This window comes from Oncorhynchus clarkii, chromosome 6, assembly GCF_045791955.1.
Source record: "Oncorhynchus clarkii lewisi isolate Uvic-CL-2024 chromosome 6, UVic_Ocla_1.0, whole genome shotgun sequence".
In the NCBI taxonomy this organism is placed as follows: domain Eukaryota; kingdom Metazoa; phylum Chordata; class Actinopteri; order Salmoniformes; family Salmonidae; genus Oncorhynchus; species Oncorhynchus clarkii.
The window spans coordinates 82,745,785-82,763,605 of NC_092152.1; the positions used below are offsets into that span (position 1 = coordinate 82,745,785).

The 17,821-nt window shown below is 45.5% G+C and overlaps 1 protein-coding gene across 1 annotated transcript in view; it reads right to left on the minus strand.

Moving 5' to 3' along the window:
* LOC139411725 (integrin alpha-11-like) overlaps window positions 1-17,821 on the minus strand; it is an 85,270-nt gene that overhangs the window by 28,906 nt on the left and 38,543 nt on the right. Inside the window, exons 3-12 of the mRNA XM_071158398.1 lie at window positions 16,162-16,271; window positions 14,735-14,826; window positions 14,092-14,206; window positions 13,793-13,920; window positions 12,998-13,146; window positions 12,597-12,741; window positions 8,614-8,779; window positions 8,420-8,490; window positions 5,456-5,600; window positions 186-334 (exon numbers count right to left, since the gene is read on the minus strand). Coding sequence (XP_071014499.1) covers window positions 186-334; window positions 5,456-5,600; window positions 8,420-8,490; window positions 8,614-8,779; window positions 12,597-12,741; window positions 12,998-13,146; window positions 13,793-13,920; window positions 14,092-14,206; window positions 14,735-14,826; window positions 16,162-16,271 — 1,270 coding nt within the window. The remainder of the gene's footprint in view (window positions 1-185; window positions 335-5,455; window positions 5,601-8,419; window positions 8,491-8,613; window positions 8,780-12,596; window positions 12,742-12,997; window positions 13,147-13,792; window positions 13,921-14,091; window positions 14,207-14,734; window positions 14,827-16,161; window positions 16,272-17,821) is intronic.

A 17,821-nucleotide genomic window follows, 5' to 3' on the forward strand; every position in this document is an offset into this window, starting at 1 on the left:
TTTTAAAGAGAGAGTAATGCCAGTGTAAGTGTGTGTTACACCACTGTGTAACTGTTCAGTTTATGGTTGGTGTTTAGGACTTGGGTTGTGGCTCAGGATAGTGCTGTGTCAATCAAATAGGTGGTAGACATGTCTTAGGGCCCCAGTTAAAAACAGAGTTTGGGAAGCCCAGTTGTTGAGTCTACCTGTTGTCCTTTGAGGGAGTGCAGGATGGTGAGGTTACCAGTGTTCTTCAGGGTGAAGATGATGACCTTGCCAGTATGGTTGAACCGCGGTGCCCCTGCCACGTACAGCCGACCGTTCCTGGCCGACACCACCGATGTTACTGTGTAACCTGGACACACACACACACACACACACACACACACACACACACACACACACACACACACACCCTTGTTGAGTCCAAATGATTCAATCATTCATGACTGAAATCCAGAGTATTCACTAAACCCAGAGGTAGAGGATTGTCATAATTGCTAACTCAGCCTAATGTTCTCCTGTCTGTCACAGCTTCACGTTGTGTTGACCTCCTATGTTCACCTTGGATTGCCCAGTTGTCTTGAACTGTTTCCACAGCTTCTTTCTCCCTGGAGCACAAAGCCTGTTCCTCATATAATATCTGGAAGGAATGTCAGCTAGTTGTTACGGTGTGTGGTGAAACTCTCTTCTCTGCACAACATCACCATCAAATGGGTCATAAAGGCATACCAGTGTGTGTGTGTGTTCACCATAGGCCACTGTCATTCCTCTGGTTGGGTTGTATGAACTGCATGAGCCAGACCTGATTTTATAAAAAGCAACGATCCTATCAGCTTCGTTTAGAAACAGAGTTCAATGGCCTGCATTGAACCACATTGACTCACTAGGGTGAAGCCAAGTCTCTCTCTCTCTCTCTCTCTCTCTCTCTCTCTCTCTCTCTCTCTCTCTCTCTCTCTCTCTGTCTCTCTCTCTGTCTGTCTCTCTCTTTCTCTGTGTCTGTCTCTCTCTCTCTCTCTCTCTCTCTGTCTCTCTCTCTCTCTCTCTCTCTCTCTCTCTCTCTCTCTCTCTCTCTCTCTCTCTCTCTCGCTCTCTGTCTCTCTCTCGCTCTCTCTGTCTCTCTCTGTCTATCTGTCTCTCGCTCTCTCTGTCTCTCTCTCTCGCTCTCTGTCTCTCTCTCTCTGTCTCTCTCTCTCTCTCTCTCTCTGTCTCTCGCTCTCTCTGTCTCTCTCTCTGTCTCTCGCTCTCTCTCTCTCTCTGTTTCTCGCTCTCTCTGTCTCTCTCTCTCTCTGTCTCTCTCTCTCTGTCTCTCTGTCTCTCGCTCTCTCTGTCTCTCGCTCTCTCTCTCTCTGTCTCTCGATCTCTCTGTCTCTCGCTCTCTCTCTCGCTCTCTCTGTCTCTCTCTCTGTCTCTCTCTCTCTCTCTCTCTCTCTCTCTCTCTCTCTCTCTCTCTCTGTCAATTCAATCAACTTTGCTAAATTGGCATGACGTAACAATGTACATATTGCCAAAGCTTATTTTGGATATTTACAAAATGAAAAATATGAGAATCAAAATTGTCAAGGGACAACATTAACAACAATAACCAAGGGTCAAAATAACCATACATTGAACAATAACAATAAGCATGCATTAGAGTACATGTGCAGGTTGATTGGTCTGTCAGACACTGTCCCTCAACTTATGGCAGGCAGCAATGTAGTGCACTGCCAACCCACGGCTCTCTACGTCCTCCCCCAACAGGACCGGTAGCCTGTCCTCATCAGAGAGGTCTTTGAAACCTTGAATGAGGGTTTCAAATTTGGGAAAATGACACTAATTGTTTTATATTTTTTACATTTTGTCAGGAAATGCAGCTCCGTCTCAGGTTCTGCTGTGGTGCAGTGGTTTCACAGCCTTTCCTCTACAGGGAGCCAGGTTCTGCTGTGGTGCAGTGGTTTCACAGCCTTTCCTCTACAGGGAGCCAGGTTCTGCTGTGGTGCAGTGGTTTCACAGCCTTTCCTCTACAGGGAGCCAGGTTCTGCTGTGGTGCAGTGGTTTCACAGCCTTTCCTCTACAGGGAGGTTTTTCTAAGGTTTTGATCAGTAACCATAGTCAAATATTTAGCCACGGTGTACTGTCGATATAGGGCCAGATAGCACTGCATTTTGCTTTGTGTTTGTGCTTGTGTTTCCCAATAAGCAATGTAGTTTTGTTTTGACTGTTTTGTAATTTGGTTTATTCTGATTGATTGGATGTTCTGGTCCTGAGGCTTCAGTGTGTTAGTAGAACAGGTTTGTGAACTCAGCCCCAGGACCAGCTGGATGAGGGGACTGAGGCTTCAGTGTGTTAGTAGAACAGGTTTGTGAACTCAGCCCCAGGACCAGCTGGATGAGGGGACTGAGGCTTCAGTGTGTTAGTAGAACAGGTTTGTGAACTCAGCCCCAGGACCAGCTGGATGAGGGGACTGATGCTTCAGTGTGTTAGTAGAACAGGTTTGTGAACTCAGCCCCAGGACCAGCTGGATGAGGGGACTGAGGCTTCAGTGTGTTAGTAGAACAGGTTAGTGAACTCAGCCCCAGGACCAGCTGGATGAGGGGACTGAGGCTTCAGTGTGTTAGTAGAACAGGTTTGTGAACTCAGCCCCAGGACCAGCTGGATGAGGGGACTGAGGCTTCAGTGTGTTAGTAGAACAGGTTTGTGAACTCAGCCCCAGGACCAGCTGGATGAGGGGACTGAGGCTTCAGTGTGTTAGTAGAACAGGTTTGTGAACTCAGCCCCAGGACCAGCTGGATGAGGGGACTGAGGCTTCAGTGTGTTAGTAGAACAGGTTTGTGAACTCAGCCCCAGGACCAGCTGGATGAGGGGACTGAGGCTTCAGTGTGTTAGTAGAACAGGTTTGTGAACTCAGCCCCAGGACCAGCTGGATGAGGGGACTGAGGCTTCAGTGTGTTAGTAGAACAGGTTTGTGAACTCAGCCCCAGGACCAGCTGGATGAGGGGACTGAGGCTTCAGTGTGTTAGTAGAACAGGTTTGTGAACTCAGCCCCAGGACCAGCTGGATGATGTGACTCTTTTCTTTGCTCAGCTCTTGGCATTGCAGGGCTTGGTAATGATATGAGAGGGGGTCACTGTATTTGAGATGTTTCCAAAACTTAATTGCTATTTTTTGAGTTTTTATTATGAGTGGATATTGGCCTAATTCTGCCCTGCATGCATTGTTTGTAGTTTTCCTCTGGACATGTAGGATAATCTTACAGAACTCTGCATGCAGGGTTTCAATGGGGTGTTTGTCCCATTTGACGAAATCTTGTTTTGCAAGTGGACCCCACACCTCGCTGCCATAAAGTGCAATTGGTTCAATGACATATTGACTTTAGTTTTAGCCAAATTTTAATAGGTATTTCAATTTGAATTAGCTTTTTAATGGCGTAGAATGCCCTGCGTGCTTTCTCTCTCAGTTCATTCACTGCCTCATTAAGGTGTCCAGTTGAGCTTATTTTTAAACCTAAGTAATTGTAGTGTGTGCAGTACTCTATATATTTTGTACCAATTGAGAACTTTGGTCTAATTCCCTGAGATCTCTCTCTGTCTCTCTCTCTCTCTCTCTCTCTCTCTCTCTCTCTCTCTCTCTCTCTCTCTCTCTCTCTCTCTCCCTCTCTCTCTCGTATGAGGACAGTAATCCTTTCTGTGTCTATCTGCATCTCTCCCTTCTCCCTCTTCTCTCTATCTCCTTCTTCTCTCTGTCTTCCTCCTCCCTCTTTCCCCACCCCTCTGTCAGTGAGCATGTCCAGACCCATGCCTTTGCCCTATATTCCTAATGAGGCTGGAATGGCTTCCGTGGGCAGGCATGCAGGCCAGCCAGCGGCTGATGGGAAAAGCAGAGGGCCTTATAGGCAGGAGGAGTGGTGGTAGGGTGGAGTGGGAGGGGGTGGAGCAGTAGAGTGGTTTATAGAAAGGGCTGCAGCGAGGCCTGGTGCTAAACCACTGTGCCTGCCACATGTCTATCCAGAGATAGAGAAGGACGGGATAGATGGAAGATGGAGAAAGAGAAAGCAAGGGGGAGATGAAGGAAGAGAGATAGCATGAGAGAGAGCCAGAGAGAGCGCGCGCGAGTGAGAGATGGGTGAGAAATCAAAAGAGATGGAGGAGATGAGATGGTGAACAGTAGACTGTAGAGACAGTAAAGGTGAAGAGAGAGATGAGATGAGATGGTGAACAGTAGACTGTAGAGACAGTAAAGGTGAAGAGAGAGGAGATGAGATTGTGAACAGTAGAGTGTAGAGACAGTAAATATGAAGAGAGAGGAGATGAGATGGTGAACAGTAGACTGTAGAGACAGTAAAGGTGAAGAGAGATGAGATGGTGAACAGTAGACAGTAGATACAGTAAAGGTGAAGAGAGAGAGAGAGAGATGAGATGGTGAACAGTATACTGTAGAGACAGTAAAGATGAAGAGAGGAGATGAGATGGTGAACAGTAGAGTGTATAGACAGTAAAGATGAGGAGAGAGAGAGGAGATGAGATGGTGAACAGTAGACTGTAGAAACAGTAAAGATGAAGAGAGAGGAGATGAGATGGTGAACAGTAGACTGTAGAGACAGTAAAGATGAAGAGAGAGGAGATGAGATGGTGAACAGTAGACTGTAGAGACAGTAAAGATGAAGAGAGAGAGAGGAGATGAGATGGTGAACAGTAGACTGTAGAGACAGTAAAGATGAAGAGAGAGAGAGGAGTTGAGATGCTGAACAGTAGACTGTAGAGACAGTAAAGATGAAGAGAGAGAGAGGAGTTGAGATGGTGAACAGTAGTCTGTAGAGACAGTAAAGATGAAGAGAGAGGAGATGAGATGGTGAACAGTAGTCTGTAGAGACAGTAAAGATGAAGAGAGAGAGGAGTTGAGATGGTGAACAGTAGTCTGTAGAGACAGTAAAGGTGAAAAGAGAGGAGATGAGATGGTGAACAGTAGACTGTAGAGACAGTAAAGGTGAAGAGAGAGGAGATGAGATGGTGAACAGTAGTCTGTAGAGACAGTAAAGATGAAGAGAGAGAGGAGTTGAGATGGTGAACAGTAGTCTGTAGAGACAGTAAAGGTGAAAAGAGAGGAGATGAGATGGTGAACAGTAGTCTGTAGAGACAGTAAAGGTGAAAAGAGAGGAGATGAGATGGTGAACAGTAGACTGTAGACAGTAAAGATGAAGAGAGAGAGAGGAGTTGAGATGGTGAACAGTAGACTGTAGAGACAGTAAAGGTGAAGAGAGAGTATGAGGGACAGAGAGAGGATGAGGGACAGAGAGGATGAGGGACAGAGAGAGGATGAGGGACAGAGAGGACGAAGGACAGAGAGAGGACGAAGGACAGAGAGAGGATGAAGGACAGAGAGAGGATGATGGACAGAGGATGAAGGGCAAAGAGAGGATCAGGGAGAGGAGTCTATAGCTCTACCCAAACCATACCCCTCTGTGACCATTCCTTTAGATCGTCAATTCCTCCCTCACCTAGGTAGGCGCCGTGGTTCTTCAGTTCCTCTGGGAATTCCTGTGAGTAGGAGGACTTGGGCGGAACCACCTTCCCCTGTCGGGTCTCCTTCAGGACGGCTCCATTCCAGTCGTAGGCCCCCGGTGCCCCCACCAGGATCCCATCCTTTAGGGACAGACAGGAGACAGGCACTTAGTGTGAACATTAAAACATATTGTAACATTGTGTGTGTGTGTGTGTTTGTGTGTGTGTGTGTGTGTGTGTGTGTGTGTGTGTGTGTGTATGTGTGTGTGTGTGTTTGCGCTAGTGATTGTATTGCCATTGGTTCAGCAGGCAATGATGGTAAAATGGAGAAGGTGATGAGTACACAGGATGATGATGATGGTGATGATGATAAATACATCCTTTCTCTCTAAATCAAATCATCCTTCCTCATCCTTCCTCCCAGGCTACAATCCCCAGCCTCCCTCCAGTCCCCAGACTCCAGCAAGGATATTTTTGCAGAAACTTGAAGAGTTTGATGACCGTTCACACGTTCTGCCAACAACAGCTTAATAAACAATAAATCAGTCAAAACATAAGTCTGCCCACATTCATGATATTTTCCTTCGTTCTCCTCCCAAATTGATTTAAAAGCCACTGGAAACATTTGAGAGGATAATAAGTTAAGCTTGCATGGGTCCTCTAAATGAATAAAGCATTGGACAAACGTTCTCTCTCTCTCACACACACACGTGTTCCATCACCTGTATGCACCACACAAAGTAATAGGAAAGAATGTTGATGAGAAACGTTACAGGTTCTTCATTATAATACATTATAGTAGGGGCTATTTTGGGTCTGTGTCATCAAAAAAGGACAAAACACTGTCACCAGTAACCAACCAGTAACCAACCAGTAACCAACCAGTAACCACAAGCATGGGAGAAGAAGATGGCATATGGGCTGACGGTGTTCATCCTACGCTGAATACATGTCAGTTTTATAATGACAGAGTTCCCCCAAGGCTAATCTAGTCCCTCCTCTGCCACGCATAATATGCAGACGGAACATTTTCCAAAGGTTAGCTACCAGTTAGCATACGACTGACGGAACACTCTTGGACTACTTCTCGACCACTTCCTGGGACATGGAAACGTCTAGGTCAGTTTTTGACAGCTGTGTGGTGCTAGACTCTGTGGGTATCTGTTTTGGTGGTGGTGCATGCTGTTTCCATGGTGATGTAGCCCCAAATAGTCCCCACTCTTCACCCTTCTTCAGGCTTGTTGAGATCTGAATATATGCAATAAAGAGTACCTGGAACATGTCCATTCTCATTGTCCAACCTGCGGCCATTTGCACACACAACTGGGTGTGAAACAATGCCTTATATCTGGGAATCCCTTTTCAACATTATTACTCTGAGTTGGAGGAAGCCATAAACAAACAGATCTCTGGCTAACTGGACTGAACTGGTCTGGGTATGTAGCACTTCAGCAGAATCAAGCTGGCACATTCCACATTCAACAAAACCATCTGGTCTTTTGGGACACGTTTTCTCCTTTATTAAGGCTCCTGAAGTCTTTCCAATAAGTTATCCTACTCTCAACACTCGGGTTGCGTTGGTTGAGAAAGTGCTAACCCTGGAATCCAGCCTTCTGGAGTATGGAATTTCCAGCCATCCCAGTCAACCAGCTGCAGTTTCCCTATTTATTGTTTTAAGAAAAAGGGATACATTTATTGTTCCCTCGTCAGGTTGTGCTTCAACTGTGGCGTTGAACTGGAAAATCAAAGCTATTGCATCAGCAAACCTGAATCTGGGACGCAGATGGAGAGAGTAAAAAGAAAGACAACAAATGAAGACTGGTACATGGGGGAGGATGGTAATGAAGCTACAGTAGAAAACAGGAAGACTGGTACATGAGGGAGGATGGTGATGAAGCTACAGTAGAAAACAGGAAGACTGGTACATGAGGGAGGATGGTGATGAAGCTACAGTAGAAAACAGGAAGACTGGTACATGAGGGAGGATGGTGATGTCAACTACAGTAGAAAACAGGAAGACTGGTACATGGGGGAGGATGGTGATGAAGCTACAGTAGAAAACAGGAAGACTGGTACATGAGGGAGGATGGTGATGTCAACTACAGTAGAAAACAGGAAGACTGGTACATGAGGGAGGATGGTGATGTCAACTACAGTAGAAAACAGGAAGACTGGTACATGAGGGAGGATGGTGATGTCAACTACAGTAGAAAACAGGAAGACTGGTACATGAGGGAGGATGGTGATGAAGCTACAGTAGAAAACAGGAAGACTGGTACATGAGGGAGGATGGTGATGTCAACTACAGTAGAAAACAGGAAGACTGGTACATGAGGGAGGATGGTGATGAAGCTACAGTAGAAAACAGGAGTTGGACAGACACTTGCGGATACCTCTCCAGCTGTGTCAAGCCCAAAGCCAACACACCGCCCCTGTCAGGTCTGAATGCAACCAAAACTTCCAGGAAAGACACCCCAACATCTTTTAAGGGGCGGCAGGTAGCCTAGTGGTTACACCGTTGGACTCTTAACTGAAAGGTTGCAAGAATCCCCGAGCTGACAAGGTAAAAATCTGTCTTTCTGCCCCTGAACAAGGCAGTTAACCCACTGTTCCTAGGCCGTTATTGAAAATAAGAATTTGTTCTTACTTGCCTAGTTACATAAAGGTAAAATGAAATAAAAACTCTCTGGTGAGATGTTCTTTCAGCCTTCTCTGCTACGACCCCCTGGGGACTTCAGAGTGTCTTATTCGCACCTCTGGAAGGTCAAAGTGGAACAATGACTGTCGTCAGTGAGGGGTTCCTTAATCAGGATGACCTCAGCATCACAGCAGGCCCCCCAGGAACCTGGAGAGTGAGGGATGGGATGGGGGGGTGGAAACCTGTCAGGAGTAGGAGAGAGGTGTGTGTGTGTGGGGGGGGGGGGGGGGGGGGGTATACTGGCAGCAGTGGTGAGACTCACCTCCACGAAGTGTGAAGAGAAGCCAGCCTGAGACATCTGGAGGCCGAAGGCTGTCCCGTTCTTACTGGTCCCTGTAGAGGAAGACCAGGTGAGTTCAGCAGGAGGAATTATTTTCTTTGAGAACAGGAAAAGGAAATTAGTTGGGTCTAGTTTGTGGTTTACAGATGGTTGTTTTACAGCGTTATATGGAATACCTTCCAAACTGAAGATCCTATCCCCAAGCGCGTCCACAATGTCCTTCAAGGCAGACTCATCAGTCACCTTGAAGAAGTGCTTGTCATCAGGGTCACTAGCGATATACTTGATTTCATTCAGGAATGCCTCTGGGTTGATTCCACGCCGGTTGTAGTAGCCAAGCACCTGGTGACAACCAGACAGAGACATCAATCACCAGACTTTGTTGTAGAGTGCCCTACTATAGAGCCATCTCACTTATGAACTGTGACTCAACAATCCTTTTGCCCACACAAACCAATAGGGAAACTGGCACACTTTAGATAGACTTAGAAGTTTAACCAGAGAAGGGTGGTTCCAACTTCCAATCCTTTGGTGGACTGTGTCCCTGCTGCCTGCTGTCACAAATTCCAGCTACTCCAGCAACCAAATGAACTCAGCACCTCCCTTCTCTTCTTAGATGCCCATGGCCTGGTTTGACTGGGCCCCTCACCTCATCATCTATGGGCTGAATAAGCTCAGGAGAACCCCATGCCAAAGCGGGCTTAACCAAAGTGTTCTGTGGGCTTGGAAAGATCATTCACACCTTCAACCACTTGGCTAGCTGTGTATATACATTTTGAGAGGGCACTAAACCGTTTAGGCTCTGTCTAATACCCTGACAACACCGCTCTGTCGGGTGCGCAAAATACATTTAGAAATCTATGTTATTCAATTATTGCACCCACACTGCTAGCGCGCGTCAACCAATGTCTGCTTTGCCATGGGCTAAAATAGAACTCCTTTCTATTTCTGACGCAGATCGTGCTGCAAGTCCTGCCTCTCCCATCTCCTCATTGGTTTATAGAAGCAGGTACCCACGTGCCATCTCCTCATTGGTTATACCCACGTGAGTGACTGAAAGACGAACAAGGTCGGTGGCGGTAACGCACCTAATTTATGAGTTAAGTTGCCAATCGCAATATAAAGTCAAGAGAATAAAAAGCCTAGAAGCAGTAGTATGGTAGTTAGCTGAAGAGAGTAGAAGCAGTAGTATGGTAGTTAGCTGAAGAGAGTAGAAGCAGTAGTATGGTAGTTAGCTGAAGAGAGTAGAAGCAGTAGTATGGTAGTTAGCTGAAGAGAGTAGAAGCAGTAGTATGGTAGTTAGCTGAAGAGAGTAGAAGCAGTAGTATGGTAGTTAGCTGAAGAGAGTAGAAGCAGTAGTATGGTAGTTAGCTGAAGAGAGTAGAAGCAGTAGTATGGTAGTTAGCTGAAGAGAGTAGAAGCAGTAGTATGGTAGTTAGCTGAAGAGAGTAGAAGCAGTAGTATGGTAGTTAGCTGAAGAGAGTAGAAGCAGTAGTATGGTAGTTAGCTGAAGAGAGTAGAAGCAGTAGTATGGTAGTTAGCTGAAGAGAGTAGAAGCAGTAGTATGGTAGTTAGCTGAAGAGAGTAGAAGCAGTAGTATGGTAGTTAGCTGAAGAGAGTAGAAGCAGTAGTATGGTAGTTAGCTGAAGAGAGTAGAAGCAGTAGTATGGTAGTTAGCTGAAGAGAGTAGAAGCAGTAGTATGGTAGTTAGCTGAAGAGAGTAGAAGCAGTAGTATGGTAGTTAGCTGAAGAGAGTAGAAGCAGTAGTATGGTAGTTAGCTGAAGAGAGTAGAAGCAGTAGTATGGTAGTTAGCTGAAGAGAGTAGAAGCAGTAGTATGGTAGTTAGCTGAAGAGAGTAGAAGCAGTAGTATGGTAGTTAGCTGAAGAGAGTAGAAGCAGTAGTATGGTAGTTAGCTGAAGAGAGTAGAAGCAGTAGTATGGTAGTTAGCTGAAGAGAGTAGAAGCAGTAGTATGGTAGTTAGCTGAAGAGAGTAGAAGCAGTAGTATGGTAGTTAGCTGAAGAGAGTAGAAGCAGCAGTATGGTAGTTAGCTGAAGAGAGTAGAAGCAGTAGTATGGTAGTTAGCTGAAGAGAGTAGAAGCAGTAGTATGGTAGTTAGCTGAAGAGAGTAGAAGCAGTAGTATGGTAGTTAGCTGAAGAGAGTAGAAGCAGTAGTATGGTAGTTAGCTGAAGAGAGTAGAAGCAGTAGTATGGTAGTTAGCTGAAGAGAGTAGAAGCAGTAGTATGGTAGTTAGCTGAAGAGAGTAGAAGCAGTAGTATGGTAGTTAGCTGAAGAGAGTAGAAGCAGTAGTATGGTAGTTAGCTGAAGAGAGTAGAAGCAGTAGTATGGTAGTTAGCTGAAGAGAGTAGAAGCAGCAGTATGGTAGTTAGCTGAAGAGAGTAGAAGCAGTAGTATGGTAGTTAGCTGAAGAGAGTAGAAGCAGTAGTATGGTAGTTAGCTGAAGAGAGTAGAAGCAGTAGTATGGTAGTTAGCTGAAGAGAGTAGAAGCAGTAGTATGGTAGTTAGCTGAAGAGAGTAGAAGCAGTAGTATGGTAGTTAGCTGAAGAGAGTAGAAGCAGTAGTATGGTAGTTAGCTGAAGAGAGTAGAAGCAGTAGTATGGTAGTTAGCTGAAGAGAGAGTAGAAGCAGTAGTATGGTAGTTAGCTGAAGAGAGTAGAAGCAGTAGTATGGTAGTTAGCTGAAGAGAGTAGAAGCAGTAGTATGGTAGTTAGCTGAAGAGAGTAGAAGCAGTAGTATGGTAGTTAGCTGAAGAGAGTAGAAGCAGTAGTATGGTAGTTAGCTGAAGATAGTAGAAGCAGCAGCTGACTAACTGTAAATACATTTAACACAGTGATGATGTAGCAGGAGAAAGGACAGGGAGGAGACAGAGAGGATGACTCACAGTGATGATGTAGCAGGAGAAAGGACAGGGAGGAGACAGAGACGGTGACTCACAGTGATGATGTAGCAGGAGTGACTCACAGTGATGATGTAGCAGGAGAGAGAACAGGAAGGAGACAGAGAGGATTACTCACAGTGATGGTGTAGCAAGAGAGAGGACAGGAAGGAGGCAGAGATGGTGACTCACAGTGATGATGTAGCAGGAGAGAGGAAGGAGACAGAGAGGATGACTCACAGTGATGGTGTAGCAGGAGAGAGGAAGGAGACCGAGAGGATGACTCACAGTGATGGTGTAGCAGGAGAAAGGAAGGAGACAGAGAGGATGACTCACAGTGATGATGTAGCAGGAGAGAGGAAGGAGACAGAGAGGATGACTCACAGTGATGGTGTAGCAGGAGAGAGGAAGGAGACCGAGAGGATGACTCACAGTGATGATGTAGCAGGAGAGAGGAAGGTGACAGAGAGGATGACTCACAATGATGATGTAGCAGGAGAGAGGACAGGAAGGAGACCGAGACGGTGACTCACAGTGATGGTGTAGCAGGAGAAAGGACAGAGAGGAGACAGAGAGGATGACTCACAGTGATGATGTAGCAGGAGAAAGGACAGGGAGGAGACAGAGAGGATGACTCACAGTGATGATGTAGCAGGAGAAAGGACAGGGAGGAGACAGAGACGGTGACTCACAGTGATGGTGTAGCAGGAGAGAGGAAGGAGACAGAGAGGATGACTCACTGTGATGGTGTAGTAGGAGAGAGGAAGGAGACAGAGAGGATGACTCACAGTGATGATGTAGCAGGAGAGGGAGGAGACAGAGAGGATGACTCACAGTGATGATGTAGCAGGAGAGGGAGGAGACAGAGAGGATGACTCACAGTGATGATGTAGCAGGAGAGGGAGGAGACAGAGAGGATGACTCACAGTGATGGTGTAGCAGGAGAGAGGAAAGAGACAGAGAGGATGACTCACAGTGATGGTGTAGCAGGAGAGAGGAAGGAGACAGAAAGGATGACTCACAGTGATGGTGTAGCAGGAGAGACGAAGGAGACAGAGAGGATGACTCACAGTGATGATGTAGCAGGAGAGAGGAAGGAGACAGAGAGGATGACTCACAGTGATGATGTAGCAGGAGAGAGGAAGGAGACAGAGAGGATGACTCACAGTGATGGTGTAGCAGGAGAGAGGAAGGAGACAGAGAGGATGACTCACAGTGATGGTGTAGCAGGAGAGAGGAAGGAGACAGAGACGGTGACTCACAGCGATGGCATAGCGGGTGATGCCATCCTTCTCGCTGTCCTCGATGGCCTGTTGAAGGTCAGGGCTGTCATGTGACTCCCCGTCAGTGATCACGATCATCACCTTCTTGGCGCCTCGTCGGGCTCCTCGTTTGAATGCTTCTGAGCTGTGGCATGTGATTTATTCAACTCATATTTGAAAGGTTCAAAGTTTACAGCCAAAAAGTGGGATTTGAGTAATAACCCAGAATAAGGTAACAAATACAGTATTTTATCGTCTTCTATTACTATTACCTAGTGTCATTTACAATGATTTACTGTATGTCATTATAGTTGTACTTGTTGTGAGATACAACAGACAGCTTCCAACACTATACTGATTCAATATTGGGGATGTAGTTTCATATCAGTTGGGAGTTTTACCGAGCGACGTTGATGCCGAGTGCCGTGTTGGTTTCCTCTCCACCTCTCTGATGGATGTTGCTTGCTCTCTTCACCACCTCCTCCACCGACTTGTAGTCATTCAGATGGAACTCGTGCACCACCTTCTCCCCATACTGCACCACTCCAACCTGAACCATATCACGCACATACATTATAGATCACTGGACCTGTACTTAGCCTATCTGTAAACAGCCCATCTATCTACCTACCTCATCCCCATACTGTATTTATTTATTTATCTTGCTCCTTTGCACCCCAGTATCTCTACTTTCACATTCATCTTCTGCCGATCTACCATTCCAGTGTTTAATTGCCATATTGTAATTACTTCGCCACCATGGCCTATTTATTTCCTTAACTTACCTCATTTGCACTCACTGTATATAGACTTTTTGTTTTCTTTTGTTCTACTGTATTATTGACTGTATGTTTTGTTTATTCCATCTGTAACTCTGTGTTGTTGTATGTGTCGAATTGCTATGCTTTATCTTGACCAGGTTGCAGTTGTAAATGAGAACTTGTTCTCAACTAGCCTACCTGGTTAAATAAAGGTGAAATAAAAAAATATTGAAAAAAATAAAATAAATAACAGGGCTGTTTGACTCCAAGTCTGGAGGGACAAATCACGTCTGTTTTTTCATTCTACTAAACATCAACATGGACTCAGACAACATCGTCCTTTGACACTCCAGACCTCGAGTTGAATCATGAAAACTGGGGCATAACAGGCAATTCAACCAGGTTAGCCAGAGCGACACATTTCCCACAACTCACCTGTATCTGGCCTGGTCCAATGTAGAACTTCTGTAGAATGTTGATAAGAAAGGCTTGCACCTCCGTCCAGGGGTAGATGGAGTTGGAACCATCCAGAACGATCACTATATCCATGTAGGTCTCACACCCTAGCAGAGGAAGACGCACAGTAATGTCTGAACTGCACCATCAATGCAACCTTTATGGTTGAGCAATGGCAAACAGTCTAATGCATCAATAATAATCAATAATGACTTGTACTTATGGAAGAAGATCCATAAAACATTGCCAAACAGGAAAGGGGCGTGCTCTGTATTTACTCTGGAAGGCTGGAGCTATGGTTTTGGAGAATTTGAAGCTGGCGTTGACTCGAGAGCATATCCCAGTGCTGTAGTATGAGCTGCCACACTCATAGGACCACAGGGGTCCACAGACCTATACAACACACAATAAAACACATTCAGCACAGCATGAATGAGACATGTACCGTGGGCCTACGTTGGATGAAAAGGTCATCAGAAAAACTAAATGTGGTTCTTCACCACAGCATGACTGAGACATGTACCGTGGGCCTACGTTGGATGAAAAGGTCATGAGAAAAACGAAATGTGGTTCTTCACCACAGCATGACTGAGTCATGTACCGTGGGCCTACGTTGGATGAAAAGGTCATCACAAAAACTAAATGTGGTTCTTCACCACAGGAGGTTGGTGACACCTTAATTGGGGAGGATGGGCTCGTGGTAATGGCTGGAGCGGAATAGGTGGAATGGTATCACATACATCACACCCATGGTTTAATGCCATTCCATTTGCGCCGTTCCAGCCATTACTATGAGCCGTTCCCCTCTCAGCAGCCTCCGCTGTTCTTCACATACCCCTGAAATTGACCACCAAGTTAGTCTCTGTGGAAACCACACATAATGACAGTATACTTTTGATAGCCTGGGTGTTCATCACTAACCACAAAGCTGTTGTCTTTGGGGTTGGTTGTCAGCGTCATCCCCAGCCTCATCTTGTCTTTTCGCTCGGCGACATTAGTCAGAGAAATCCTTCCTTGAGGAACAAGAAAAGACAGAGTCAAAGAAATAACAATGTTTATTCTAACAGCTTGATGTTTCTACAGATTTGGAAGACTTTTGCGTATATTTTTCACTTCTGCTATGTACCTGCGGGGAAGTCGCTTCACAAGCTTCTGCAAACCCACTGACTACACACGGCAGTTAAGAAGAGTCTCCCAACTAAAGGACGAGACACCTGTGCTTTGAGGCAGTGTGCAGAGCATGTTACTACAGTGGGCTAAATCAGGGTCACACACAGCGTTTCTTGGTAGTCTTAAACAAATCTAGTCTGAAACAAAAGTAGACACTTCACACATGGTTATTGGCTTAAAAGAAGACACCTGTACCGTGTCAGATATAGAGTTGAAATGTCTTTGCACCCCAATATGACACTTTATATACATCACAGAAGACTGAAATATAATAAAACAGCAGATTTTCAGCAGGTTTTTTGAATTTTTAAAAATTAATTATGAAATTATGAGAAATATTAACAACATTCCACCCGTGAGGCCATTAGAAGGGCGATTTGATCATTTTACTGCAGGAAAGGAGCTTCTGGGAACTAGGTTTGTTACACTTGTCAAGCCAGGAGCAGCAGTGTCTACACCATACAATATCTGCCAGCTAGTTCACACATCTCGCTGTGTCTCTCTGTACAACACAGAGCAGATAGGTCTCATCTAAGGAGACATGTGGACGTGTGGCGTGATGCCTAGGAGGATGTGGACGTGTGGCGTGATGCCTAGGAGGATGTGGACGTGTGGCGTGATGCCTAGGAGGATATAGATGTGTGGCGTGATGCCTAGGAGGATGTGGACGTGTGGCGGGATGCCTAGGAGGATGTGGACGTGTGGCGTGATGCCTAGGAGGATGTGGACGTGTGGCGTGATGCCTAGGAGGATGTGGACGTGTGGCGTGATGCCTAGGAGGATGTGGACGTGTGGCGTGATGCCTAGGAGGATGTGGGCGTGTGGCGTGATGCCTAGGAGGATGTGGACGTGTGGCGTGATGCCTAGGAGGATGTGGACGTGTGGCGTGATGCCTAGGAGGATGTGGACGTGTGGCGTGATGCCTAGGAGGATATAGATGTGGAAATGTACATAAACTGTTAAAGGTGGAATGAACAGCATGGTTCCCAGATTCCACTCTCACACATCCTATGAACACACATATAAGGTGTATATGCACACACTCTAATGGCTACAACACACACACACACACACACACACACACACACACTCTAATGGCTGCAACACACACACACATCAGTCTCATGAGGCACAGTAGGCACATGTCAAGTCTGTGAGAGTTGATAGGTCTACTGTACCTAGGTTGAGTTTGGAGCAGCTGCCATTGGACCGTTTTCCCAATGGGCATTTGTACACATCCCCTGTCTGGTGGTGACCATTGGTTTCATATGGAGCTCCCACCAATAACCTGTGAAACATAAAACAAGACAGTTGAAATCCCCCCAAAATGAATTGCATATTACAATTGTTTTGTATTAATAGTATTTGTTGTGACATTGTAAAAATATTGTGATAACATTGAAGGCACTTCTCCTAATGACGTTTCATCTGATAAGAAATAATGGTGTGAAAGAGATGGCATTTAAACTCTGCTACACCGATTTATCTGACTGGAATGTCTTTGCTAACTTAACAAACACACACCCAGTGAGTATCAGAGCAGGTATTTGAAACACTCGTGAACTTCCTTGTTTGTGACTGGCTGTGTTCCTGTGGGAGCATGTTGACTTCTCCCCTGACCCCAGACTGACACGCACATAAACACACTGGCCTATAAACACTGTATCCACTCCACATTGACCCTGGGAAGATTCTCTCTCCCTGTCTCTCTGTCTCTCTCGCTCTCTCTCTCAGCCTGTTAACTACTCCTCTGAACGCAGACTCTCGTCCTCTCTCTTTCTCTCTCTTTTGCTCTCTCAGATTCTCTGTCTCTCTCTCTCTCTCTCTCTCTCTCTCTCTCTCACACACACACACACACACACACACACACACACACACACACACACACACACACACACACACACACACACACACACACACAGAGAGAGAGAACAATATATAGAGATCGCAAAAGGTAGATAGAGAAAGAAAGGAGAGCGGGAAATTGTGATATCGGCGAGCATGCTGACCGAATCAATTGAAATACCCAATGAGGAGGCATTTCACCATGAAACAATACAGGACGGGTCACCATGAGTTCTCCTTGGCTGAAACACAAGCAGGCTCAGAGTTCTTTGGTCATGACGTAGAGCTCAGGGGGAGACAGTTTGTCACTCGACTTTGGGGTTGTACATCAGTGTCAGGTCAGGATGCTCTTGTAAATGTTGTAGATGTCAGTGAAGGCTTTCGATGACTTAATGTGGTGGAGCATTTAAAACACTCTGTGTTTACATCAGGCTGGACAGATAAAAGTCTCCTGAAGTATCTGAGATAGAAGAGCTCTTTGTATTCTTGGGTAGGAACCAGAGACTTTTGCCAAGACGTTTATGTGACAGGATGAAAACACAAAACGCAGATAGGTTTTCTTGATTATCTCTTGACCTTTCACCTTGTAACACAATGTCTTGGTACATGAAGTTCTTCCAGGTGATGACAAACTTCACCTGATACTTCTCATACATAAACACAGATCTCCTCAAAGTTTAGCATATGATATCTTTAGATCAGACACCAACACATGATTACCATCATGCAATATATTGTTATATTTTTTTTACAAGAGCTTCTGTTAGTAACCTAAGCTGTCAACACAAGAAACATATGTAGCCTAAGACAAATCAAATCAAAATCAAATTAAATTGTACTTGCTACATGCGCCGAATTCAACTGTTGGTTGTAGACCTTACAGTGAAATGCTTATTTACAACCAACAACCAACAATGCAGTTTAAAAAAAATACCTATAAAAAAAGTAACCAATGAAAGTAACAAATAATTAAAGAGCAGCAGTAAAATAAAA